Source organism: Bubalus kerabau, chromosome X (genome assembly GCF_029407905.1).
Source record: "Bubalus kerabau isolate K-KA32 ecotype Philippines breed swamp buffalo chromosome X, PCC_UOA_SB_1v2, whole genome shotgun sequence".
In the NCBI taxonomy this organism is placed as follows: domain Eukaryota; kingdom Metazoa; phylum Chordata; class Mammalia; order Artiodactyla; family Bovidae; genus Bubalus; species Bubalus kerabau.
In genome coordinates this window covers 103,358,644-103,386,462 of record NC_073647.1, presented here as the reverse complement: position 1 = coordinate 103,386,462, position 27,819 = coordinate 103,358,644, and the positions used below count along the sequence as shown (strand labels likewise).

Sequence of the window (27,819 nt, the reverse complement as noted above, 5' to 3'; positions counted from 1 at the left end):
ATCGTGTAGGGCCAGTAGATAGGCACTCCCCAGGAGAGACAGGCAGAATGGAATGCCTCCTGAGAGGGGAGTCTCGTGACTCTCCAAAGGACCTTGGTTTGTGTTTGGTGACTTGAGATTTCTTTTCCCTTGGAATGGGATTCTTAAGATTCCTCCTCCTGGGAATACAAATAAGGTGGCGACCTCAGAGATACGAGTGTCCCCAGGATACCTAAATCCTTTTCAGGGGTCTGAGACACTATATAGGACAACCCTTTCTCCTCCTCAGGGGGATACAGCACAGGACCATGCAGCAGTGGAGGCTGAGACTCCCTTTTCTAGAAGTCAGGGACCTGACACACACACACACACACACACACACACACACACACACACACACATTCTTTTATGATCTCTTTCCACTTGGGTACTAGGATCAAAACCAACACCCTGGGACCAGAAACTCTACTAGGGTACATGAGATTTATCCCTTTCTAAGTGACAGGGGTCTGTGCTTTCTCTAAGGGATCTGAGACCTCCTTGGAGACAAGAGTCTGAATCTTTCTCTAGGAGCTTAAGCTTTTTTTAAGGGCTGGATACCCCTCCCCCAGGCCTGAACCTTTCTTCAAGAAAATGAGACTCAACTGTTTTGTGTACTGGAGCCTAGGATTCCCCCTGCTTATAGATTGGGGCTTTTAGGTCTGAAGCCCTCTTCAGGAAATTGATATCCGCCCCCCAGAGGTCTCTAGGGGACTTTTCTACTCAGGGACTGGTCTGAGTATTCTCTTTGGGCATCTGAGACCCACTGTGCCAAGGATTCTTGAGCTTTCCCTCAAGGATAAGAGATGCATACATACCTCACTGACCAGTATGTCTCTAGAGATGAGGTCCACACTTCCCCCTCAAGGAACTTAAGGCACTCCTTCAGAACAGGAGGTCTCTCCAGACCAGAATTGAGCCCTGAGACCTTTCCCTTGGGGCATGGGTAGAGTCCCTCTGGAATAGGGTTCTGCATCTCCCATCATGAGTTTGACTTTGCCTCGGGTTCATGAGACACCTCCCCCACCTTAGGACCTGATAACTGAACCTACCCTGAAAGAACTGTCACCTCACTTAAAACAGCATATGTGTACCCTAGTCTTAAGAGGCCTTTTGGGGTCATAAAATTTCCTGCCTAAGCCCACCTTCCACTTTGAACTGAATTCTTCTGGCTCTCATTCCCCTTGGGGACATGGGTAAGATGGGATTCTGAGGGAAGGAGTCTGAATCTCCTCCCAGGGGCCTGAGCTTCCCCTCTAGGACAAGAGATCCTTTCCATTAGGGAGGGGCTTGAGCTCACCTCTTGGTTATGAGGCTCTCCCTCCCTCCCCAACCCCCCAACCAGACAATCCTTTCTCATCTGGGAGAAGGATATGATGTCACCGCAGTGTAGCCTGAGGCCACCCCTCATTGGACAGAGGACCTGGATGCTTTTCACAGTCATAAGAATTCCCTGTCTGAGCTAGCTCAGGCTAGGAAGTCCCCCTTACTTTCTATGAGAAGGTTGTCAGGTACTGGGGACATGAGGACTGAGAAAGAACTCCTATCCTCAAGAACTAGGAGGATTCAGCTGTGCTTCTAATTTTCTGGATCAGAGAAGTATTCTGAGTTTCCTGAATAGCTTTCAACAAGCTTTTTTCTTCCAGAGTGAGGGAAGGGGTTTGGGACATGCCCACTTCAGGGGATTCTCCACCCACACTCTCCCCCCTTGGCCCAGGTAAATCTTTCTATGCTTCACAGGGGCCAAGGCCTTGCTTTGAGCCCCCATCCTTGTTCCCTTTTCATCCATTACTACTTCTGGCAGGATGAATCATCTGCTAGGGTCCGGACCAGGAGTTGTTTCTTCTCTCTCTGGTCGTATAAAGTGTGCCTTGCCTTTTCCTTATTTTCCACAGAAATAAGGAATTTCAGGGACAGAGAAAGTCATGTGCCACCATGGTGACTAGAAAGACACCACCTTACATCCCCTTTGCCATCTCTTAGGCTAGGAGGTCTTCCCTTCTACTGTCCCCATAAGAACATGGAAGTAAAGCCTTGTGGTTGCATGATACCTTCTCTTCCCAGTGACAGAGGAGAGGTTTCATGTTCTCTTCACTTCTTGGGACAAAAGGGCAAAGAAGATGCTTCTTGCCTCACCTAATTCAACTAGGGGATGAAAATAGGAGAGATTCTTCCTGCTGCCCTAGGCTTGGTCCTGAACCATCACTTGGGGCCATTTGTGACCTAGAGAGCCATTTAAACCTTGGGAAAGGGGAGAGTTGTTGAGAAGGAGTCCACATGGTGACTCTGGTCCTTGTGACTACCCAGATTTCCTGTCTGACCTGGTGCTGTTACTGTATCTACTGCCTTTAGGAGCCCTTTTGACACCCCAGAGGTCCCAGTGCTAGGAAGGTGGTGGTGTTAGGGATTTCCTTTCCTAAGTATGGCTGCCTTGCCAGAGTCTCCCCTGTGAAAAGAAGGACTTGAGAGGGTCCTGAGCTTGAGGACCCCACAGAGCATTTTGAGAAGGGGGCCTGTGTGCTGAGATGGTGGAAGAAGATGGACCTGGCACTGTAGCCAAGCTGCCGGGTTTCCCATTTTGGCTCTGCTGGGGCTTTTCTGGATGAACCAGAATTGTACTGCCTATGCTCCCTGGGCCACAGTTTTCTCATTGGTCAGGTAAAAGCTGGTGGGGCATTGTTTAACTTTGGGATTTCAGGGAGCTCACACCAAAGCCCTTTGGGCCTGGAGGTGACAGGGTATGGTAGGTGTCTTTCAAGGAAGAACTGGATTCCTCCCCTGCTTCTCTGTTCCCTCTCAGCCATCCAAACTTTGTGGTCAGGACAAACAGTCTGGTAAGTGTGAGGCTCAGGGTTGGCCTCATAGTGACTTTTGTGGCCAGCTAGCTTGGGGTTTGTTAAGAGGCCTCTTGGATGGTGTGGAGGTAGGATTGTGTGTAGAAAAAGTTTAGGCTTTGGACCTGACCGGTCTGACTTCAAATCCCAGGACTCCTGCTTAGCTGCTAAAAGTACATCCATGCCCAGGGTTATTGACTGATTATCTGATCTGGCCCACCTTGGACCTTGGCTGATTTTTCTTCTGCAGTTTCCCCAGGATCATCTGGGTTCTTCCTAGGAGCCTTTGCAACAACTTCATTTGGCACCTATGAACCTGCTGATTCCTCTGATCAGGAGGCAGAGTGGTATAGCAGCAAGTGGTTGGACTTGGCCTGGGGGTCTGGGTTTGAGTCCTGTATCTTCTGCAGTTACTTTTTCTGGGTCTCAGTTTCTCCATCCGTAAAAATGGGTAGTGATGAGGAAAGAGGTTGTACTCGTTGTAATCTCTTTAATTCCCTGCTCCCTGCTTCCCTCATCCATTGTGAAAGTTTTGAGTGGGGCTCCTTGGCTTTTGGGGGTATGCTATGAAGTTTTAAGCAGTTCCCAGCTTCCCTCTGCCCAGCCAGTGCTGTAGGCCTTTGTGTGTATGTGTGTGTGTGTGTGTGTGTGTGTGTGTGTGTGTGTGTAACAGCTTTATTGAGACATCATTCACACATCACACAATTCACCAGTTTAAAGTGTACAATTGAGTGACTTTTAGTGTATTCACAGAGTTTTGCATCTGTCATCACAATCAGTCCCTTTTAGAACATTTTCTTCATCTCAGGAAGAAACCCTGCATCATCATCATCCCCTATCCCTTCATCCCTTCTCAGCCTCTGGCAACCACTCATTTACTTCTGTCTTGATTGATTGGTCTTTTCTGTACATTGCATATAAATGGAATCATACACATGCAGTCCTTTGTGACTTCATTTCTTTCACTTACCATAATGTTTTCAAGGTTCATCCATGTAGCATGCATCAGGACTTCATTTATTTTTGTCACAGAATAATAGCATCTTCATCTTTAAAAAAAGTATTTATTTTTATTTTTTGACTGCACCTGGTCTTACTTGTGTCATGTGGGATCTGGTTCCCTTGCCAGGGATTGAACGTGGGCCCCCTATATTGGGAGGCAGTCTTAGCCACTGGACCACCAGAAAAGTCCCCTGCATCTTTGTTTTTTAATTATTCCCTCCCCCCTTCAGTGGCCTAGTAGTAGGTTTGGGGCCTTGCTCTTTTCTGATTGCTCTGCCCTGGAGAGCTTCTGTTAGTCCTTAAAGAGCAGTGTGTCATCTGTATTTCTCACTGGATGGGTTGCATATGTTTAGCTGGTGGAGCAGAGCCAGTGTTCTGGGTGTTTGGGGGAAGAGAGGGGTGGTCCTGGCACCAGACTTGCTGGGACAGAGCTGTGTAGTCCAGAATACTAAAAACCTCTTGGCTGTGGGCTCTTCCTACACATCGGTCTGTCCATGAGCTACCACTGCTGCTGCCATCTCCCCCTGCCGCCTCCTTGTTTCATTGGCAACTCATTCATCGATAGACAGGGTCAGCAGCTTCCCAGGCTGGGAGGGGGGTTTCCAAGCCCTTTCAGCTTTAGTTCTAATGCTTTCCCTGGGCGTGGGATTCAGCTGAGGTGGATCCTGTGGGGTGGGAGCCATGCCGTGTTGCCTCACAGTTCACACCAGGGAGTGCTACAAGGGTGTTATATTTGTGTCCTGTGGCTGCTGTGACAAATCGCCACAAACTTGGCAGTTTAAAACAGCAGAAATATATTCTTTCTTTGTTCTGGAGGCCAGAATTTCAAAATCGGTTCCACTGGGTCAAAATCAAGGCATTGGCAGAGCCAAACTTCTTCCAGAGTCTCTAGGGGAGAATCCAGTCCTCTTCCAGATTCTGGTGGCTGCTACCATTCCTTAGTTTTTGACTGCATCACTCTGACCTCTGCCTGGCTTTTCTGTGTATGGGTGGTCTCTCCTGTCTGTGTCAGATCCTCCTTTGCTGTCCTAAGGACACTTGAAATTGCATTGCATTTAGGTCCTACCCTACTCCATGATAATCTCCCATCGCAAGATCCTTAACCACATTTGCAAAGACCCTTTTTCCTTGTAATATTTACAGGTTCCAGGGATTAGGGCCTGATATTTTTGGGTGGTCATTATTCAGGGATGTTCTTGTTTCCCTTCAGGGCGAGGAAGGGAACTCATTAAGTGCTCTCATACTGAACAGTCTTGTAATATTTGAGTCTGCCCAGTATCCCTGTTATTGGGAGGGTTATTAGCCCATTTTACAGATTGGAAAACTATGGCTCAGAGCAGTTAATCACTGACTAATAATTGTTGGATTGGAACCTAAGTCAGTTGGGTCTCCCCAGCTGCTTCAACTTCTCTTGAACCTTTGAAGTAGCAGGTTGCAGTTTTGTACCTCAGATGCCATCATGTCAGAGAGCTTTACCCAGCCCCGTTTTGTAGGCTCAGAGATGTGGAGGGAGTCACCCTCAGGTTCAGCAGTGGGCTTGCAAGATTCAGGGTCTGGACTTTTTAATTTCAATTTAGTATTATTTTGGCTATGCCATGCCTCATGAAGGATCTTAGTTCCCTGACAAGGGATTGAACCCATGCTCCCTGTGGAGTTTTAACCACTGGACCACCAGTGAAATCCCAGGGTCTGGACTTGACTTTCTTAGGCCAGGGCATTGATGTGGCTTATGGCTGGGCCTGCTCCCACCTCTTACTCCCGCCAACCCTTCCTTCCTGGGCCGTTTTCCTAAATAGCATCCAAGTTGGCACCTTCTTTGGAGGCTCCTATCTAGCTGGAGAAAGGAAAAGACTGTTCCGAGCTCTTGGGACTCTAAGCTCTCTTGGAAGCCCAGGACCATGACCTCCCTGTTTTCTCCCCACAGTGGGAGAGAAGGGGTTTCAGCCAGAGCGTGCTCCAAAGGCTGCTGGTGCCAAAGGAAGTGGGTGACTAGTTGTCTGGCCTCCATATCCAGGCCCAGATGCCAGTCTGGCTGCCCCAGGACCAAAGCCTTGCTTGTGCGAGGGGAACACACAGGCCTTCTCCACTTTTAAGGACAAATCAAGATTTTCCCAAATGGGCTGCCAGGTGTGTTTCCATGCTGTGATTCATGAAGCTTCCTTCTCTTGTTGCCTCTGCACTAGGCTTTGCTGATGCCCGAATCCCAGTTCCTTTCTGCCTTTATAAAATGAAGATAATGCTTCCTGCCACCTGAGCTGTGGTGAGGACAGTTAAATGAGATTACCTTTTGCATCTGGCGCCTGGCATGGTAGGCATTTGGCTAATAGGAATTCGTCTTTTTTTCCTGGCTCTGCCCTGCTTACTTGCCGAGTCCTCTCCAGGGCTTTAGCTCTACTGGACTCATTGTTGGGTCTCTGGCATCCCTGGAATGACAGAAGTGATTACTAAGCATTTCTGGAGGTCTTGGTATTTTACTTCTTTGCTCAGGTGGCACCTCCTCTCAGATGCCAACCTTAATGACTGACACAGGTCCCTTGCTGTGTTTCACAGCGACCCTGCGTTCACCTCTTTTAAAGCCCTGCTCACACCTGTGTGTGGACATTGCCTATTTCTCCACCCCCTAGCAGTTTATGAATTTATCACAGTTGAGACCAAATCTGATTCATTTTTCTGTCCTCATTGCCAGCCCAGGGTCTGACTTAGTAGCTGCCTGGTAAACCTTTGTTGGATGAATAGGTAGGAGCACCTCTCATGCTCTTTGACCCCCTTTTCCCCTGTCGATCTCCCCCCCTCCACTCCATACCTGAAGTCAAGAGGTTGCTATGTGTGCTGCTGCTTTAGAACGTCTCCTGTCCAGTCTGGGATTGTAGTCATAGTTGCAGCTTCTCTGCAGGTGCCATGGTACTGGAAGATGGCTGACCTGCAGGGCAGGGATAGGGGAACTGGCTGGAGCAGGCTAGTCCAGTATGACAGCCTCTGGGGGAGGAGGGACACCTGGACTGCTGGCATGTTGTACATAAACAACAGTTTGTGCTGCCTGTGGAAGCCCATTAAGAGCTTCCAGGTGCCTTTGTCATCTCTGGAAAGCCAGCCACACCTTCCTGGGGTGTGGGCCCTGATGGTGGCGCTGTAGGGTATTCTCTTGTCCCCTGTGCTTCACTTCCTGTCTAGCCACTCACCTAGGACTTTCTGAGGGCCTCTCAGTTGTACGTCACCTGTGTGTGCTGGTCTTGTCCCTTCTCTTTCTGGTGACCACCTCACCAGTGCATGGTATATTGTTTAGAAAACCTTTTCAGTTCCTGAAACTTCTCTAAGCCTCTTGACAGCTCTGTCAGGCAGCTCAGATATCCCCCATTTGATAGGAAACTGAGGTTTGGAGAGTTCAGGTAGATTACCTAAACTCATGCAGCAAATGAGTGACAGAGCTGGGCTTGGACCCAGAGGTTTTATCCTCTAGACCTTATGCTTCCTACTTTGCCAGGAATTGCTCTCATCTGAGATAGTTAAAAATGGCCTGCGGAGAGGTGATCCCCTCTGTCTGATAAGTAGCCCAAATCCTGTAAATCCCTGGGCTGGGTGGTGTGCCCAAGGAGCAGCCTTGAGATTTCTGGCCCCTGGGCCTGATGCGGGCTCAGGCTGACTTCTGGTGACCAGCAGATGGCGTGAGGAGGCTAAGAAAGGTCTGCTGCTTCTGGTTTGTTTAGTGTTGAGATGGAAAATGTTTCAAGTGACACGTGGACATTTTTTTAATAGACTTTATTTTTTTTGAGCAATTATAGGTTCATAGCAAAACTGAGCGGAAGGTACAGGGAGTTCCCATATACCTCCTGACCCCACACATGCAGAACTTCCTCCAGTATCAGTGTCCCCCACTAAGTGGTACATTTGTTACAGTCATTGAACCTACACGGACACGTCATAATCACCCAAAGTCCATGGTTTGCCTTAGAGTTTGCTCTTAGTGTTGTACATTTTCTATGGGTTTGGATAATTGTATAATGACATGTAACCACCATTAAAGTATGTAGCATAGTTTCACTGCCCTAAACATTCTATATGTTCCACCTATGCAGTAAAACGTTTGCAAATACACATTTGTACAGGTTCACTTAACCCACACCTTTAGGGCCAGCTGTACTTTGGAATTTAGAAATATTTCAGAATTTTAAGAAAGTCACTTGGATATAAACTGTATTATGTAACACTTTCCATGGGGTCTATAGCAGCACTTCAAAGTCAAACACTTGGATGTTTCTGCAAGGAAATGTTTGAATATTCGCTTTTAAGTGGAATAGATGGGTTCTTGTCAGCTCAGGTCAGATTGTGATGCTAAATAAGTTAGATAAAGACTTGGTTTTTAAAGCTTTTAGAATTTTGGGTAACATATTGTATACCTCTTATAAATGAGACGGTAAAGTAGAATCACCTGTAATACCAACACTTAGGGATAATATTTTGTTGCGTTAAGTGTTCCCAACTTTGTGTGCATGTGTGTTTGTATACATATACATACATACATATATGTATATATATATATGTTAAATGTCACAAGTGAGATTGTACTTTGCATGTACTTTGCTTTATACAGTATATCTTGGAATTCTCTGGCTGTATGTGGGGCTCTGGATCTAGGCTCTTGCCAGTCTACTCCCTCAATATCTCCCCTACCCTAAGTGACTAGAGGGTCCCCAGGTGAATCTCCTCTAGGTCAAGTCAGGTTCTCCCCCTAGGCACTTGCTGGTTCTGGGCCTCTGGCTGCCTAGGGGATAGGCCCAACATGAGATTCCCAGGATGGTCAGCAGGGGTTAGAATATAGATGAGGCTTCTGCTCTCAGGGCAGCTGAGGCCCCTCTGGGAGCAAGCCTTCTGCTTACACAGAGACTGATTCGCTAGAAGGGTCTCCTGCTCCACATGCATGGAGTGGTCTAGCAGGGCGGAGAACTGGACCTTGTCCGTTGTCCTCTCAGCCAATCATCTGGGTCCCTTAAGAGCTCAAGGACAGGGCCTTGGGGGTGAGGGTATGGGTCTTTCCTGTTGATGATCCCTACCTCTTCCCTCCAGCAGGAGCACTGGTTTGAAAAGGCCTTGCGAGACAAGAAGGGCTTCATCATCAAGCAGATGAAGGAGGATGGTGCCTGTCTCTTCCGGGCTGTAGGTGAGTCTTTGCCTTAGCCTTCAAGGGCCTAGGGCTGCCCCTGAACTATGCTGCAGTTGTCAGGAGTGACTTGTGTGACAGGGTTGGGGGCAGAGTTAGCTGGTCTTTTAGGGACTCCTGGCCTCAGCCTAAGTTAGTAGTTGGTCTCTAGCCTTTGGTCATGAGGCAGTATGGTGGTGTGAAAGTAATAGTAACGGTAGTAATAGAGATGGAGAAAAGAACTTTACTTAGGGACAGATTGGAGAAGGAAATGGCAACCCACTCCAGTATTCTTGCCTGGAGAATCTCGGACAGAGGAGCCTGGTGGGCTGCTGTCTATGGGGTCACACAGAGTCGGACACGACTGAAGCGACTTAGCAGCAGCAGCAGGGACAAACTGCTCTGTCAGGTGCTGGAGGAAAACTTTTAATTCTCCTCCAAGCTAGATAAGTGAAGGACCATTGCTTCCAGTTGTCAGATGAGAAAAGCAGCTCAGAAATAGAGAGTGACTTACCTAGGGTCAGAGAGTACATAGTGCAGTCAGGAAGCAGAGCCTGGGTTAGGTTAGTGTGAGGCCTGTGCTAACTGCAGCACACAGCTGTCACCGTGGGACACAGAACTTTTTTTTAAACTTACACAAAAGTAGAATAGTGAACCCTTTATGTACCCATCACTCATCTTCAAAATAATTGTTAACATATTGCCAACTTGGTTTCATCACTACCCCACCCACTCTTTCACTCCCCTGAAACAAGAATAGTTTTAAAACAGAATCCCAACATGGATCATCTCATTTGTAAATATTTCTGTATGTTTCTCTGACAAATAAGGACTCGTTCTTTTTTAACATAACAAAAATACCATTACATACATAACAAAATTAATAATTCCTTAATACCATCTGCTGTCCAATCTGAGCTAGATCTTTGAAGCTCCTCTGGCTCCGGTGACTCAACAAGCAATTGTGAAGTTCTATGCTAGTGTCCAAGGGAAGCTGGGAGTGTGATTCACTCCTTTTGGAGCTCTGACGTCTCCCAAGGAAACATCCCCTCTGATAAGAGCCTTGACCTGAGAGTCAGAAGCCCTTTATTCCAGTTCTCCCCCTGACTCATAACTTCCGTTTTCCCATATTTGAAATGGTGTTGATTCTGCAGTTCTTAGTGGTGCCTCAGAGTCACAAATGTTTGAGTGGGTGGTAGAAAGTTAGGTGGGGTGAGTGGTTGTCTCCCTATTCTACCAAGCAGAAGAGGTTCAGGCAGTGGACTTTGATGGGCTGGGAAAATGCCAACTCCCTTATCCCTGTGGCTCAAGTCCATGTTCTCCCAGGGATGTTTCCTAGAGAAAGAGATAGGTTTGGGGGCATCTTGGACCAAAGGAATGCAAAGAAAGAATAGATGGGGACCCATTAGGTGTTAGGCCTGTGCCGAGACCTTCGTCTGAATGTGGGGTAAGCAAGGCTGCTGGTGGAGTGAGGGTCAGAGAATGCACCTGGGCATCTGTGTCTTGGGTGTTATTTGAGGTGGGCCTTGGGCCTAGTTAAGACCAGGCTTGGCAGTAACCCATGTAAGAAACAAAATTTAAGTGTGTGTTCATCTGGCTGTTTTTCCCAAACACCTTCTGACCCTTCCCCCTCATTGAGACCTAACAGTAAAGGGGCCTAAGCTTACAGGAAGAGCTGACCATGACAGGTTGAAGGCCTTTCCCTATCAGCACTATGGCTACACATTTCCTCTGACTGGGCTGCACTTGGCTTTTCTTTGTAAAACCTCAGAAGCCCCATGGCCTCTCCCTGAGAAGTACATGACCCCTGGGTCTCTAGGCCTCATGTGGAGGTTTCCCTGGGGCAGACTACACAGGACATGTAACCCCAAAGGGGACTTTATCCTCATGCTTTGTGCTACCCCTCTGCTTCTAGCCTCTCTGGGACAGGGACAGGTGGTAGTTGCTCTAGGCTCTGGTGAGAAGGGTGACAATTTCTAACTTCCTGTCACACATTGAATAGTAGAAGGACCACATAACTGAGGGTTGGAGTTGAAATGAGGAGAGACAAAGAGACCACTCTTGTTCCTTGACCCTGACTGATTGCTCGGCATTTCACGTGGTACTTCAGGTTCACCTGCAAAATTGGGATCCTTATCCCATGAGACCAGGTGAGAAGAGCCTGCCATAGAGGCTCAGGAAGGGGAAGTGACATGCCCAGGGTAAGTAGTGGCAGAACTGGCATGGGAACCCAGATGTGTCCAAAGGACACATTCTTTCTATGACCCTAGGAAAGCCCTACCTTCTTAGGAGTCAACTGGCTGGGTGACTGTGGCTGTTTTCTGTGATCTCTAGGGCCTTGTTTATTGCAGCAAGGAGCCTGTGGCCCTTTACTCTTAGAAGTCCTGAGGCAGGTGGGTTTTGCCCTCTGTTTTGCCTCTTGAGATCTGGGTGTCCCCAGTGTGAACCGGTATCTCATGCCTGTGGACAGTTCTTTCGCCTACCACCTATTGGAGACTCGTGGGCATCAGCATAGGCTGGGGTGGAGTGAAAGTGGGAGCCTGGGTCCCAGAGGGATCCTGTGGTCCACCCTGCCCCTGCTGTGCTCAGATAACCTTCTCCTGGAAACGTGAGTCTGCATCTCTCTTCCCTCCCTCTCTGCGTACAGCTTTGACTCAGCAAAAACCTCTGTCCCTGGCCTTGGCCTCTGTGGGCAGAGTGGTGGCCTTGTGTGTGGGTGTCTGCATGAGTTGTGGGGATGCAGCTGGGGCTGTGCATATTTCAGTGATGGGGCCCAGAAACATTAGCAAGGTCCACTGCTCAAGGCCTTTTGGTCTTGGAACATGGACTGTCAGCATTGGAGGAATGGATCTTAGATCAACTTGTCATTTTATAAATGGGAAACAGGCCTCAAGAGAAGGTCAGGGCCTTATTATCTAGGTCACACAGCCAGTATCAGACATTTGTGTTTGAGGTTGAAGCAGGCCAGAAGGAGAAGAATCCATGGACCACCATGTACACTGGCTTCTGTTGACCTCTCTGCCCTGCCTCCTTCAGTTTTTCCATCTTTGCGGTGGGAATTCTTGAGTAGAGGAGCAGGCATCTGAGAGAGACCAGGCTATTGAGAGGGCTGAGTTTTGCTGGCTCCCCAACTGAGGGTGGCAAGAGCATCTACTTTTTTAATGTGACAGTTCTCTGTAGTTGTGATTGTTGTGTGGGTATTTGGCTTTAAGGAACATCTTTTACTGACTGTGTGCATGCACATGTGCATTTCTGTGCTGGTGTCTCTGTACGCTCAGAGAAAGGACATACATAGGGTGTGGGGAGGGAATGTTCATGCTGACCTCTGTGGCCTTAGTGAGGGGTATAGGTCCTAATATATCTATAATCTCTGACCACTTGCAGGCCTTTCCTAGGTTCCAGCTGATTCCTGCTTGTGTTGGTGGGGAAACTGAGGCAGACAAGCCTGACCTAGGGAGTCAGGTGGCTAAGTTGACAGCCAGATTGGTGGTGGTAATGTCTCCTGCGGCATCAGTTTTCAAAGTTACCAGTTATTCCTTGAAAGCCTGGCCTCTCCTTCAACCTCCCGAATGTGTGGCCTTGGGCCAGCTGTGCCACATTTCTGTACCTTAGTATCCCTCCTGTGTAAAGTAGGGTTTTTTAGGGTAAGGATGGAATGAGCTGGGATGTGAAAAGGCCTTGGTGGAACCAATTATAGTAATGTACTGAAGATTTCTGAGCCCTCTTTGGGCTGGGGACAGAGGTGAGGGAGTGGGGGACCCCCTTCCAACTGGACTCTGGGAGGGGAGAGCAGGTGCAGATTGCCCACAAGTGCAGTGTCAGCAAGAGGAGGAGTTTCAGTTTCTATCAAAACAAGTGCTCTGAATTCCCCTACCTCTGCAGGACCACTGGGCTCTTTTCCTCCACCTTGAGCCCCACAGGGAAGTCCAGCTCAGTCCCTAGTTCCATGTGCCAATCGCTAGGGAGGGAGGAGGGCTTTCTGGAGGACAGAGGTGGGGCTGGCAAATTCAGACAAGCATCTCCACAGTGATGATTTCCTGTGTTCTTAGTCCTGCACTGGGTGTTTTTATGTCATTGAGAAGGTCCTTCTACTCTCTTTCATTGGCAAGGTATTGTTGCTCTCTTTCCTTGGTTCAGAGATGCACATTTTCTTCCACATTGATGATCCCTAAACTAGGGTATGTCTTATAACCAGTGACATGGGTTTCCCTCTCCCAAAAGCTGTGATTAAATACATGTTCTGTACCACCTATTGGTGCATCTTAGAATTGAAGCGAGAAGGTGGTATTTTATATTTTATAGGTAAATTGAGAAGGTCATCCCTTGCCCACACGTAAGGACCCTATTTTGTGAGGCCTGTGTTACTGATTTGATGTTAATTTGGTTGCTAAAGATTTGAACTACGGGCACAAGGTAGGCTAGTGGACCTTTGGATTCAGCAAAGGTAGAGAACCAGTTCTGCCTGCATGAGGAGAGAGAACCTACACTTTGAGTTTGGGACTTTCCTCTGGCTGATGAAGTGCAACAGAAATGAGGAAGGACTTAAGTGGTTCTGGTGAAATTCTAGCTGACTTGTGGGTGACTGGCTATCTGAAGGAGTCATCGTTCTCCTTATGACAAACGGAACCCCATCTCTTGAATATCTAGTATGCCTTAGGTATTTGGCAGACCATCCCCTCTAGTATTGACAATGTCCCATGAGAGGAAAAGGAGTTATTTTCCCCACTTTATAGATGAGGATATTGCAGCCCAGAGAGGTTAAGGCCTTGTCCAGTGCCACACAGGAGGCAGAAGAGCCTTTTTGTCAAGCAGGGAGTCAATAGTAGGGAAATGGGAACTTCTTGGGAAGGTTCTCTCCCAACTCCCTTTCCGGTCCCATAGTCTCCCCTTTCCCCTGACTTCTTACATCTTACATCTGGATAGATCCACCTCCCAGGACTGGAAATGCCTGTTGATGCTTGCCTGAGAACATCTCAGCCACCTTCCTGAGCCTGGCAGACCAACCCCTATTTAACCCCTTCACTGCCATCTCAGTTCCTGTTTACTGCAGCTGCCAACAGCACTGCCTCTCTTCAGCACCCCAGGTTTATTCTACGGAAATAGCTCCTCAAGCAGCTCCGGCAGCCACAGTGGGTTTGTGGTCCTGGCTTCTAAGAAAGGCAGTGGCAGGGGGCCCCCAGCCTGTGCACAGGGCATGTGACTTGCTGGAACTGCTGCAGAGGGGGAGGGGGATGAGGGAGAGTGTGGCCGCAGAACCCACATCCTTGTTTACATCGGTAAAGGGGCTACCCCTTCCCACCTCACAACCCCCACTCCCCATCACCCTCTGGTCTCTGCACCTCCAGGAGGACATGAGACAGGCATGGGCCCTGTTTTCTATTTCAGAGCTGCCTTTTTCTCTTTATCTCACAGAACCCTTCATGGAGGGGGGAGGGGGGAGGGCAGCAAAGGCGCTCTTCTGGTGACTCTTCGCAGAGGTAGACTGTGTCATGGAAGAACTCTGCAGTGTTTGCTGTGGGACCTGCCCCTGCCCATGTCGCAGGGAGATCCCATCAGAGCAACAGTCCTCTGAGGAGACAAAGTGACAGTCCCTCTTTGTCTTAGCCAGTGGACGTCAAGCATGCTTCATCTTCAAGCCCACTTTAATTTCTCATGGAGAAGGCTCCCTGACTCCCCCATCCTCCCCAATCCACTCAGCAAACTTGCATTTCTTGTACCGCACCAGGCTCTGAGCCTGGGGGTGGACTTGTATATGAACTTCCCTCTGCCCTCAGTGGGAGCCCAGTGTGATCAGGTGAAGTCTGTATGCTGCTTTGATAAATCTGGTGATGGGGTGCCTTAGAGGAGTGGGAAACTGTTTTAAGAGTGCATGGGTGTTTGACAAGTAGGCAGCCAAACAGGATGGAAAGAACATCCTGAAAGGAGGAAACAGCATGTGTGAACATCCTCAGCTGAGGCAGAGGGAGCCTAGTTCTTATTGTGACCAAAGCCCTGTGATGCCTGGACCTAAATTAAGTTAGGTGCATATGTGTCTTATCTCTCTTATAGACCACATACTTCTTGCGGATAGGGTCAGAATTTTACTCACTTCTGTCACCTTCATAGTACCCCACATTCAGGCCCCACTACAGGACAGGGTCTCTGAGCGACTGCTCTGTCCCAAGACTAGGGCCAGTCGCTTCACACCTATTATCTCATTAATTCCACAAGAGGCTTGCCAGGAAGTTACTCAGCTTGATCCCATTTTACACTTGAGGCATATGAAGCTCAGAACATTTGGGTCATTTTGTTTACTAGTACCAAGACAACACACTGGTCATAGCAAACACCCTATTCCAACAACACAAGAGAAGACTCTGCACATGGACATCACCAGATGGTCAACACCGAAATCAGATTGATTATATTCTTTGCAGCCAAAGTTGGAGAAGCTTTGTACAGTTAGCAAAAACAAGACCGGGAGCTGACTGTGGCTCAGATCATGAACTCCTTATTGCCAAATTCAGACTTAAATTGAAGAAAGTAGGGAAAACCACTAGACCATTCAGGTATGACCTAAATCAAATTCCTTATAATCATATACAGTGGAAGTGAGAAATAGATTAAGGGACTAGATCTGATAGATGGAGTGCCTAATGTACTATGGACAGAGGTTCGTGACATTGTACAGGAGACAGGGATCAAGACCATCCCCATGGAAAAGAAATGCAAAAAAGCAAAATGGCTGTCTGAGGAGGCCTTACAAATAGCTGTGAAAAGAAGGGAAGCGAAAAGCAAAGGAGAAAAGGAAAGATATAAACATCTGAATGCAGAGTTCCAAAGAATAGCAAGGAGACATAAGAAAGCCTTCCTCAGCGATCAATGCAAAGAAATAGAGGAAAACAACAGAATGGGAAAGACTAGAGATCTTTTCAAGAAAATTAGAGATACCAAGGGAACATTTCATGCAAAGATGGGCTCAATAAAGGACAGAAATGGTATGTATTAAGAGGTGGCAAGAATACACAGAAGAACTGTACAAAAATGATCTTCACGACCAAGATAATCACGATGGTGTGATCACTGACCTAGAGCCAGACATCCTGGAATGTGAAGTCAAGTGGGCCTTAGAAAGCATTACTAGGAACAAACCTAGTGGAGGTGATGGAATTCCAGTTTAGCTATTTCAAGTCCTGAAAGATGACGCTGTGAAAGTGCTGCACTCAATATGCCAGCAAATTTGGAACACTCAGCAGTGGCCACAGGACTGGAAAAGGTCAGTTTTCATTCCAATCCCAAAGAAAGGCAATGCCAAAGAATACTCAAACTACCGCACAATTGCACTCATCTCACACGCTAGTAAAGTAATGCTCAAAATTCTCCAAGCCAGGCTTCAGCAATATGTGAACCGTGAACTTCCTGATGTTCAAGCTGGTTTTAGAAAAGGCAGAGGAACCAGAGATCAAATTGCCAACATCTGCTGGATCATGGAAAAAGCAAGAGAGTTCCAGAAAAACATCTATTTCTGCTTTATTGACTATGCCAAAGCCTTTGACTGTGTGCATCACAATAAACTGTGGAAAATTCTGAAAGAGATGGGAATACCAGACCACCTGACCTGCCTCTTGAGAAACCTGTGTATGCAGGTGAGGAAGCAACAGTTAGAACTGGACATGGAACAACAGACTGGTTCCAAATAGGAAAAGGAGTACATCAAGGCTGTATATTGTCAACCTGCTTATTTAACTTATATGCAGAGTACATTATGAGAAATGCTGGGCTGGAAGAAGCACAAGCTGGAATGAAGATTGCCGGGAGAAATATCAATAACCTCAGATATGCAGATGACACTACCCTTATAGCAGAAAGTGAAGAGGAACTAAAAAGCCTCTTGAGGAAAGTGAAAGAGGAGAGTGAAAAAGTTGGCTTAAAGCTCAACTTTCAGAAAATGAAGATCATGGCATCTGGTCCCATCACTTCATGGGAAATAGAAGCTCAACTTTCAGAAAATGAAGATCATGGCATCTGGTCCCATCACTTCATGGGAAATAGATGGGGAAACAGTGTCAAACTTTGTTTTTTGGGGCTCCAAAATCACTGCAGATGGTGATTGCAGCCATGAAATTAAAAGACGCTTACTCCTTGGAAGGAAAGTTATGACCAACCTAGATAGCATATTCAAAAGCAGAGACATTACTCTGCCAACAAAGGTCCGTCTAGTCAAGGCTATGGTTTTTCCAGTGGTCATGTATGGATGTGAGAGTTGGACTGTGAAGAAAGCTGAGTGCTGAAGAAATTTGGACTGTGAAGAAAGCTGAGTGCTGAAGAAATTGATGGTTTTGGACTGTGGTGTTGGAGAAGACTCTTGAGAGTCCCTTGGACTGCAAGGAGATCCAACCAGTCCATTCTAAAGGAGTTCAGTCCTGGGTGTTCATTGGAAGGACTGATGCTAAAGCTGAAAGTCCAGTACTTTGGCCACCTCATGCAAAGAGTTGACTCATTGGAAAAGACTCTGATGCTGGGAGGGATTGGGGGCAGGAGGAGAAGGGGACGACAGAGGGTGAGATAGCTGGATGGCATCACCGACTCGATGGACATAAGTTTGAGTGAACTCCGGGAGTTGGTGATGGACAGGGAGGCCTGGCATGCTGTGATTCATGGGGTCGCAAAGAGTTGGACATGACTGAGCGACTGAACTGAACTAAACAGAACTGGGCTTAGAGCCCAGTTATTTTCCCTTCCCTTTCCCTCTTTTTTCACCTCATAAAGGCCATAATGACTCCTGAGAGTCATGAAACTGAATTCTGTAGTTGAATCTGTCATGGACTGACTTCTGGGTGACCTTGGTCAAATCACAAACTCCCCGAGCCTCAGTGTCCTCATGTGAAGAGCGAAGAGTGGTGTATGTGGAATCAATGGTGCTTAAGGCTGCTTATCTACACAAGATGCCTGTGGTTCTGTCCCTCTCACCTGTACTCTTGTTCTTAAAGACTGTCCTTTCCTGCCTCTTTTTTCATGACCATATTCCAGCATACAAAGCCAAGAATTCTCCGTTCCTTAGGGTAGGGGTAGGTAAGGGAGGTTCCCTGGCCCCCAGCCCTTCACCCGCAAGGATGTTCTGATTCAGAACTCTTCTTTGGTGGCAGCTCTGACTCCAGCCTCTCCTTCTGTCCCCACAGCTGACCAGGTATATGGAGACCAGGACATGCATGAGGTTGTTCGAAAGCACTGCATGGACTATCTGGTGAGACCTTGCAGAGACCTTGGGGTAAGGGCAGAATGGAGGATCTCTTCTCCACATAGACATTGATCCTCTGATCTTTTCTGCAGATGAAGAATGCTGACTACTTCTCCAACTATGTCACAGAGGACTTTACCACCTACATCAACCGGAAGCGGAAAAACAACTGCCATGGCAACCACATTGAGATGCAGGCCATGGCAGAGATGTACAACCGGCCCGTGGAGGTGTACCAGTACAGCACAGGTACTTCTGTGGTGGGTAGGTGAGCAGTTGATCACTTGTGGTCTGAGCCTGTTCCACCCAGCCCACTGTGAATCCTGTCTCCTCTTTCTCTGCAGAACCCATTAATACATTCCATGGGATCCATCAAAATGAGGATGAACCCATTCGTGTCAGCTACCATAGGAATATCCACTACAACTCAGTAGTGAATCCTAACAAGGCCACCATTGGCGTGGGACTGGGCCTGCCATCATTCAAACCGGGGGTAAGCAGGTCCCTGTGCCTAGAATGGATACTGGAGATAGACCAGAAGACCAGAAATCTCATGCTGGGGCCTCAATTTTGCCCCTTGCCCACAAAAGTGTCCTGTTAACCTCTCTGAGTCGCCCCTAAGGTCTCACCTCTGAAATTAGGAAGTTATCCAAGGTGATCCCTCAGGGCTCATTTTGTGGTCTCAGTTTGCCTGTTTGAGCTGGTTCACCTATCTTTTGTGCCTGTTGAGAGTTGGCATTTTGAGATATGGAGTCAAACTTGGGAACCGTGAACCAGGGCTCAGTCTATGTGTCTTGGTACCCGCATGGATCCTCCTCCAAACCCCAGCACAAGTAGACAGCTGTGGTCACAGAGACTTGGAATGTAGGCCTGGCCCCACCACTTGCTGGCCTTGGTATCTAAGTCAGGTTGTACAAGTGATTTGACTGGCAGCTTGGGTGATACAGAAAGTGCCTAACACTGGGCCTGGTACCTATTAGGTGCTCAGGAGAGGGCAGTAGATTTTCTTAGCACACACTGACAGATTTTCATTCTCTGTCTCAAACACTTGTCTGTTGGGGATTTTGCTATCTTCTATTGAGGTTTCACTTCCTACAAAAGTACTCCTGCCTCATTTTAGGAAACACACCCTAACACCAACACACCCTCCAACATAGAGGTTTTTTGATGTGGACCATTTTAAAAATCTTTATTGAATTTGTTAGAATATTGCTTCTGTTTTATGTTTCAGTTTTTTTGGCTCATAGGCATGTGAGATCTTAGCTCCCCAACCAGGGATCAAACCTATACCCCCTGCATTAGAAGGTGAAATCTTAACCACTGGACCACCAAAAGTCCCCATAGAGGTTTTTTGGTTTCATTTTATTAAATAAACCTTTAATCTCAGAACAGTTTTAGATTCATGTAATTATTGTGATTAGAGAAATCCTGTATACTCTACTGTGATTAACATATTAGCATAATATGTTTGTCACAATTAATGAACCAATATTGATATATTAACTAAAGACCATACTTTGTTCAAATTACCTCAGTTTTTGGGCTTCCCAGGTGGCTCAGTGGTAAAGAATCCACCTGCCAATGCAGGATACACAGGTTTGATCCCTGGGTGCAGAAGATGCCCTGGAGAAGTAAATGGCAACCCATTCCAGTATTCTTGCCTGGGAAATTCCATGCACAGAAGAGCCTGGAGGGCTACAGTCCATGGGGTCGCAAAAGAGTCGGACACAAAAGTGACCAAACAACAACAGTAGATGATACCTTCAGAAAGGGATAAAACAAAAACAGATTACTTCAGTTTATCCCCAATGATCTTATCTGTTCCAGGATCCCATCCAGGATACTGTATTACATTTAGTTGTCATGTCTCCTTTGGCTCCTCCTGGCTGTGACAGTTTCTCCGAATTTCTTTGTTTTCGATCTGTTTACAGACTCTATGACCTTTTCTAGAATGTCATATAATTGGAATCATACAGTATATAGTTTTTTCAATGGCTTCTTTTAGGTAACACTGTGCATTTAACAGTCACTCCTGACTTTTAGTGGTTTGACCACTTGTGTCTTTTCTTTTTCCTTTTGTTAAAACTGAGTGCCCTAAGTTTTTTTTTTAATAGATTTAATTATTTAGAATAGTTTTAGATTTACAGAAAAATTAAGATAGTGCAGAGTTCCCACATACCTTCCTCCCTTTTGCACAGTTTCCCTATTATTCACACATCAGATGACTGTAATACATTTGTTATATGAACCAGTATTGATACATTGTTATTAACTAAAAGTCGTCATACCTCTTTATTCTCCTTTGTCTTTGATGGTTTCTCACATTTTCATGTTTTTGGTGACCTTGGCAGTTTTGAAGAGTACTAGTCATGTATATTTGGAGAAGGCAATGGCACCCCACTCCAGTACTCTTGCCTGGAAAATCCCATGGACGGAGGAGCCTGGTAGGTTGCAGTCCATCGGGTTGCTAAGAGTTGGACACAACTGAGCGACTTCCCTTTCACTTTTCACTTTCATGCATTGGAGAAGGAAATGGCAACCCACTCCAGTGTTCTTGCCTGGAGAATCCCAAGGACGGGGGAGCCTGGTGGGCTGCCGTCTATGGGGTCGCACAGAGTCAGACTCTACTGAAGTGACTTAGCAGCAGCAGCAGTCATGTATATTGTAGGATGTTTCTCTTTTGGAATTTGTCTGATGTATTTCTCATGAGACTTGAGGTTATGGGTTTTAGAGAGGGGGGTCACAGTGGTAATGTGGCATTCTTATCACATCATATCAACAGTATGTAACGTGAACATGATTTGTAACTGTTGATGTTGACCTTGATCATCTGGCAGAAGTAGTTTTATCAAGTTTTCTCCACTGTAAAATTACTCTTTCCCTACCTCCACTCCCTTTTCCATGTTATACTGTGTGGAAGGAAGTCATTTATACTCCAAACTTAAGAAGTAGGGATTAGGGGGACTTTCCTAGTGGTCCAGTGGCTAAGACTCCACCTTCCCAATGCAGGGGGCCCATGTTCGATCCCTGGTCAGGGAACTAGATCCCACATGGTGCAACAAAAAAAACCCAGTGCAGCCAAATAAATAGATAAATTAAAAAAAAAAGAAGTAGGGATTAGGGAATTTCCTGGTGGACTAGTCATTAGGACTCCACACTTTCACTGCCAAAGGCCTGGGTGCAGTGCAGTGCAGTGAAAAAATACAAATAAAAGGTGAAGGTTATACTCCATCTCTTTGAGGGCAGAGTATCTACATAAATTATTTGAAATTCTTCTGCAAGGGAGATTTATCTCATTCTCCATTTATTTATTTAGTCATTTATTTATATCATTGTGGATGATGGATATTTATTTAATACTTTTATACTTTGGGTTATAATCCAGTACTATTTTTATTTTGATGCCCAAGTTTTTCCAGTTTTGGCTATTGGGAGTTCTTTTAGTTGGTTCCTGCATCTCTTTGAAATATCCCCATCATTGTGGTAGTGTTTGTGAGGAGGTGTTTTTTGGCTTGTTTGTTTTCATTTTTATTTTTCATTTTCATTTTTATTTTGAATATTTAACTTTCTGGCACTACAAGGTGCTAGAGGCTCATCTTGTATATTCCTTGTCCCATTTCTAGAACCAGCCATTTCTCCAAGAAGCCTTAGTTCCTTTTATTGGAGAATGTTGTATTAGAAACCAAGATCTGGGTACTGAGTATGCTCTTTGCTATTGGGGTATCCTTGATTTAGGCCCTTTCAGCTGATAGAGCAAGAAAATATATGTATAAACTAACCTGTGTGTATGCACATGTCTAGAAATATTTCTGTAACCATCTGTATCTGAATGACACTATGGTTCTTACTGATACCTTTAACTGAGGGGCACCTTGTTTTAATTTGCAATTCCTAATGACAAATGATGTTGAGTGTCTTTTCATGTGCCTATTTACTCTATCTTCTTTGATGAAGTTGTGTGTCTAGACTTTTTTGCCCATTTTTAATTGGCTTATTCTAACAGCATTTTGCATTCTTTTTGGACTGTTATCCATGGGTAAAAAATTATATTTTACACCATTAGTGTACACACACGTTGGTGTATGGTGTGTATATGTGCATTAAAATAAGTTTTCACTGAATGAAATTTACTTTTATTCCGTGGGATAGGCACTGATACTTTTCATTATTCCTTTTTAAAAAATCTGTTATGTCTCACAGCCTGACACTCTCATACGGTGTTCCACAACTCATAGTACCCCACACCATGCTGACACTGTCCTCTTGTCTACTTAAATGCCCCAATACTCAAATCTACCCTGTGCACACAGGACTCAACTTCTTAGGTGATCTTTTCTCCTTGTCCCATCTGGGCATAGGTGAAGAAGGCCTCAACAACTGAGTCATCAATTGGTGAGGTGTCTTTAAATTCTAACCCTGGCTGGAGGGCACCTGACTGCCCCAGACTTAGTACATCAGTTGAGGTATCTTGGGGGTGGCAGCAGGACTTCTGAATATAGAAATTTGAAATGACAAGTCCCCCAACCGAAGCCTGCCTTCCCCTAGTCCCTGATGAATAGGCAGCCTGTCTAGGGGGGTGCTTAGTAAGAGTATCCGCCTTCCTGCCTCTCTTCTGAGCCTGTGAGCCCACCTCCCTGAGCCACTTCTGGCTCTTGGCCAGAGTTCAGAGTGTCGCCTCACATCCCTGTTCCTCTCCCACTCCTTGTAGTTTGCAGAGCAGTCCCTGATGAAGAATGCCATAAAAACATCAGAGGAATCATGGATTGAACAGCAGATGCTGGAAGACAAGAAGCGGGCCACAGATTGGGAGGCCACAAATGAGGCCATTGAGGAGCAGGTGGCCCGGGAATCCTACTTGCAGTGGCTGCGGGATCAAGAAAAACAGGCTCGCCAAGTCCGTGGCCCCAGCCAGGTGGGTCCTGGGGTCTGTCACTAGCCCGGCGAAGAACATGTTACTTCCATGTTCTGTCCCCAAACAGGCAGAAACAAACTAAGCGATTCTGACATGTGGGAGAGAAGGAAGATCCTAGCCTTTTCTGTACCTCATCTTGGCCTTAGTCTTGGCATTGTGCCTTAGAACTCTCAACACCTGTGCAGAATAAGCTCTTTTTTTTTAAGGAGTGAGGGAGGGTAGCCACTGGTGGTGAAATGCCAGATTCACGGATAGTCTCAGAGGGACAAGCTTTTGCTGAATGTTCTTGTGTGCCAGACTCTGCTGAGCATGTAAAATCAGGTCCTGCACGTTCCACCCTCAGTGATCCTGTCTTTTGATGGGGAGACACATGCATCAGTGGAGCCCTTGACTCTGACTGGAAGACCAGTAGAGGTGGGGGATCTGGTCAGTCTTCACATAAAAAGGTTGAATTTTTAGGGCAGGGAGTGAGGCAGGGCAGCCAGGTATTTGAGGAGTCACAAGGAGCTTATAGAGTGATTAATAGATGTTGGCAAGAGCTGACTCATTCGTTGAACAAGTATTTATTTCAGGTCTATGCCAGGCACTGTTCTTAGTGTATAGGAGTACATTGGTGAGCTGGGCAGTCCCAGGTCTGTCTTTGTGGTGCTTCCATTTATGCAGAGTGGAACGACATAAACATAATGAATAAATCAGTTGAGAGGTGGTATGGATGAAAGATGTAGAGCAGGGTAAAGGGGATGAGTAGGACTGAGTAGGGCTGGAAGTTCACAGTATTAAATAGCATGGTCAGAGTTGGCCTCAGACCGGGTGAGATTTGAGCGAAAGCTTGCAGAGGTGAGGGAATTACGTGCCTATACCAGGGAAGACAGAGGGACCAGCTAGAGCAAAGACCCTGAGGTATGTGCACAGCTGGTGTGATTTGGAAGCAGCCTGGAGGCCAGTGTGGCAGAACAGAATGTAGTAGTAGATGGAGGGAAAGGTGGGTGTGCCGTATTGGAAAGGGCTTGTGACCTTCCAGTGTGGCCTGTGGTGAGGACTTTGGCTTTTCTTCTGAGTGAAGCGAGAATGATGAGAGGGTTATGAGCAGGAAAAGAGTGGGAATTTAGAATTTAACAGGATCCTTCTGACTGCTGAGTGTAAAATGGAGTTGCAGGGGCAAAGGTGGAAGCAGGAGACCACCAAGGAAAAGATGACTATAGTAGTCCTGATGATTGATGGTAGTACTGGCAAGGGAGGCAGTCAGAAGGGGATAGAGTCTGGATCTATTTTGAAGGTGGAGTAACAGGTTTCCTGTCAGACTGGCTGTAAAGATGTGAGAGGGGCTTTAAAGTGCTTACCTTGATCCTGTGGTCCATTATGTGACCATTATTGGTAGCCTATGTAGAAGGTATTTCATAGCCAGGATTCTGGGAGGGAGTGAGCCCTTCGGGAATGGGGCAGAGGACAGTTGCAACTGCTATTGGTCTTTACCACCACCTTCCTCACCACAGTCCCGGAAAGCCAGCGCCACATGCAGCTCTGCCACAGCAGCAGCCTCCAGTGGTCTTGAGGAGTGGACCAGCCGGTCCCCAAGGCAGCGGAGTTCAGCGTCGTCACCTGAGCACCCTGAGCTGCATGCTGAGCTGGGCATCAAGCCCCCTTCCCCAGGCACTGTCTTAGCTCTTGCCAAACCTCCTTCACCCTGTGCACCAGGTCAGTGACTTGCTGATAGGGAGCATGCAGGGGTCAGGAAGTCCTGCCTAGGCCCTGAGCCCTGCCTTTGACTGTCTGTCTGCCCCAGGTACAAGCAGCCAGTTCTCGACAGGGGCCGACCGGGCTACTTCCCCCCTCGTGTCCCTCTACCCTGCTCTGGAGTGCCGGGCCCTCATTCAGCAGATGTCCCCCTCCGCCTTTGGTAAGCCTCTTCTCTCTAGGGTCTAGGGGCCAGCTGGGAGTTGGGGAGAGATGGAAGAAGCAGCTGGTCCTGAAAAGGGGGCTTCTGGAGCCTCTGGACATCTCCTCAGGAAAAGCGAGTTTTTCAGGCCCAAGAGTCTGTCCCAGAGGGGATGAGTGGGATTTTGTAGGCTCAGAGGAGCCTTCTCCTTAGAGAAAAAAGTGGTAGGGGTCTGAATGGGATCTCTCCAGAGCCAAGAATCAGCAGAGGGCAAGGAGAAAGCAGGCTTAAAGTGCTGTGTCATTCTTTTCCCCTTCCTCTTGCCCAGCAGGTCTGAATGACTGGGATGATGATGAGATCCTAGCCTCGGTGCTGGCAGTGTCCCAACAGGAATACCTAGACAGTATGAAGAAAAACAAAGTGCACAGAGACCCACCCCCAGACAAGAGTTGATGGAGACCCAGAGACTGGAGACCATTTCCCAATCCCCACCACTCCTGCCCTCTGGTGCCACCCCACCTTCTTTGGCTTTCTTCCCTCTTGCCTTCTTCCTTCTTTCCGCTTCTTTCGCTCCTCCCCACTTCCCTCTGGCTGGCCCACCCCTGCGCACCCTCTCATCGCTGCCACCACCACCACCATCATCTGTCTCTTCGCCAGCTGATGTGCCCTGTTTCCCCTGCACAGCACCATCCCTGCATTCCACAGGGGACTTGGGCAAGGGTGCTGAAGGTAGGCGAGGGGCACACAGAGACAAACCAACTGGCAGCCAGGCAGCCCCAGAGGAGAGACAGCAACGTCTCCCTGCCCCCTATTCCTTCCAAGATCAGAAACTTGTCACCCTACCTTCACAAATGATACCAGGGAGGTGGGAGGAAGAAGTGGGAAAAAATCCCCTTCCCAGTACCCTTATAAGGTCTGAGCCTTCAATGTTGAGGTTTTTCTTTATTAAAATATACTTTTATCTTATAAAATCAATCAGTGGTGTAGACAACAGATTGGCTCTATGAAGGTGACATCTCTCTGGTTTGGAGGCAGGTAGGCCACGGGGCACAAAGATGTGGTTGAGGAACCTGGCCTCCAGCTCTGTGGAGATGGGCAGGATCTAGAGTATAAGCCAGGGTGGGGTGGGAGGGCAGGAAGGGGCAGGTGTCAAGTGGGCTTTGGACAATGAGACTCTGACCTCGCTGCATTCCTTATGCTTCCACCACCACCACCAGTCTTTGGAATCTCAGGGCGGGGGGTACTTTTGAGAATCATGGCCGTCGCCCAGGATTTGAGTGTGGGGGGTGGGAGCAACCTCGGCAGATGGGGCACCCATGCCTTGCAGGTGTCAACAAGATCCACCATCTGTAATGTCCTTGGCACAATAAAACCAAATGTCAGTTTCCCCTGAGCGCCTCTGTTCTGTGTGGGGCAGGGGGTGGGTGAGCCTTTGGTCAGAGGCGGTGATGGCACAGACCTTGGCTTGACTTCTAAGGGCTATATGCTCTCCATTGGGGTCTCTCTGGAGGCCCAGAGTTTGTTCATACTTGATTAATTGTTTACTGAATCAGCCTTTGGACCTGTTACCACCAAGAAAGCTCTGTCTTTGCCCACTGCCCCTGCCTCAGTATTGGCACAGGATGTAGCCTGCCCACCCTATTTCCTGGGGTGTGATGGGAACAGAGAATTGAACTTGATGGTAGGGACTGAATGTCCCAACTTCTCTGCCTGCCTCTAGCCCCAATACGTTTGCTCTTTCATTGTGAGTATTTGATGAGGAAATGCTTTGGACAGGCACAACAGTCGCTTCATAGCAACCTGAGTTTAATGGAAGTGACCAGAGGGTGGACCCCCCCACACAAGCACACTGGGTTTTAGAAATTGAGGAATAGCTAAACCTTTTTTATTCATGTTCCCAGTTCTCTTGACACTTCTCTCCCTGCCCTTCCTAGAGATAAAGCCAAGGCAAAGAAGGATGGCTGGCCCCAGGTTTTTCAGTTGTTTTTTTCAGTGTCCCTCAATAATGGGGTCCCTGTGGAAGGATGTATGTCCAGCTCTGCAGATGAGGATGTGGCTATCTGCAGGTGTCTCTGGAATCCACTGGTTAAGCACTGTGTTGGAGAGTTGGTTTAAAACCGGCTTTTTCTAACTATGTGGCTTTGGTCAAGTCGCAGGCTCTCTGAGTTTCAAGTGTCCCACATATAGGACAGGAGTGATAAATATCTACTACCTCACGCTCTCTCTGTTGTGAGCATTGAGAGAGTGTATATGGTCAACATAATGAATGACAGCACGGTGCCTGGCACATTCTGAGAGCTCTAATGTTAGCAGGTATTATTTATTATCTTAAAGTTGAAGTTTCTGTACTATTTGGCCCCTGACTACTTCATCTTGCCTCTCTGTCCAGTTTTCCTTGGCCTCCACCTGGAATTTGCCCTTCCTCTGTCCCAAGCCTCCAACTTTGTCTTTCAAGATGGGTAGAGGGTCTCCTGAGAAGCCCTGTGTGACCCCGTTTACATTCTCACCTTTATCTACAGATATGTCTTTACTTCTTCTCCAGTAACTGTACTATCAAATTCCTGGGCAGGGCTATGATGCCTGACTTAACCTGTGTATCTCTTAGTATCTGCACCCCCTCTAGGGCCTTGTAGGCTTACAGTAGACCCCTAATAAATGTTGGATGAATAAGGGAGAGTACCTGTGTATATTTGCTTTTTGAGTGTTTGTGTGTGAGAGAGACTGGTGAGTCTAAGCCTTTGTGCATCTCAAGAGTGTCTCTAGTTGTGTGTGAGATGAGGGCTTGTTTCCAGGTGTGTCAGATGGGGACTGCGTGTGGGACTCAAT

The 27,819-nt window shown here is 47.2% G+C and overlaps 1 protein-coding gene across 5 annotated transcripts in view; it reads left to right on the top strand.

Moving 5' to 3' along the window:
• Window positions 1-27,670, top strand: part of OTUD5 (OTU deubiquitinase 5) — a 31,100-nt gene extending 3,430 nt beyond the window's left edge. For 2 of the 5 annotated variants that reach the window (XM_055565711.1, XM_055565713.1), the window contains 8 exons: window positions 8,919-9,009; window positions 18,147-18,211; window positions 18,298-18,454; window positions 18,550-18,698; window positions 22,914-23,117; window positions 24,611-24,812; window positions 24,901-25,014; window positions 25,322-27,670. In XM_055565711.1, the coding sequence (XP_055421686.1) occupies window positions 8,919-9,009; window positions 18,147-18,211; window positions 18,298-18,454; window positions 18,550-18,698; window positions 22,914-23,117; window positions 24,611-24,812; window positions 24,901-25,014; window positions 25,322-25,446 (1,107 nt within the window). In that variant the 3' untranslated portion in view covers window positions 25,447-27,670. Of the gene's footprint in view, window positions 1-8,915; window positions 9,010-18,146; window positions 18,212-18,297; window positions 18,455-18,549; window positions 18,699-22,913; window positions 23,118-24,610; window positions 24,813-24,900; window positions 25,015-25,321 lie in introns of all 5 variants that reach the window. The other 3 variants (XM_055565709.1, XM_055565712.1, XM_055565710.1) reach the window with 2 other exon arrangements.
• Window positions 27,671-27,819: the final 149 nt, after the last annotated feature.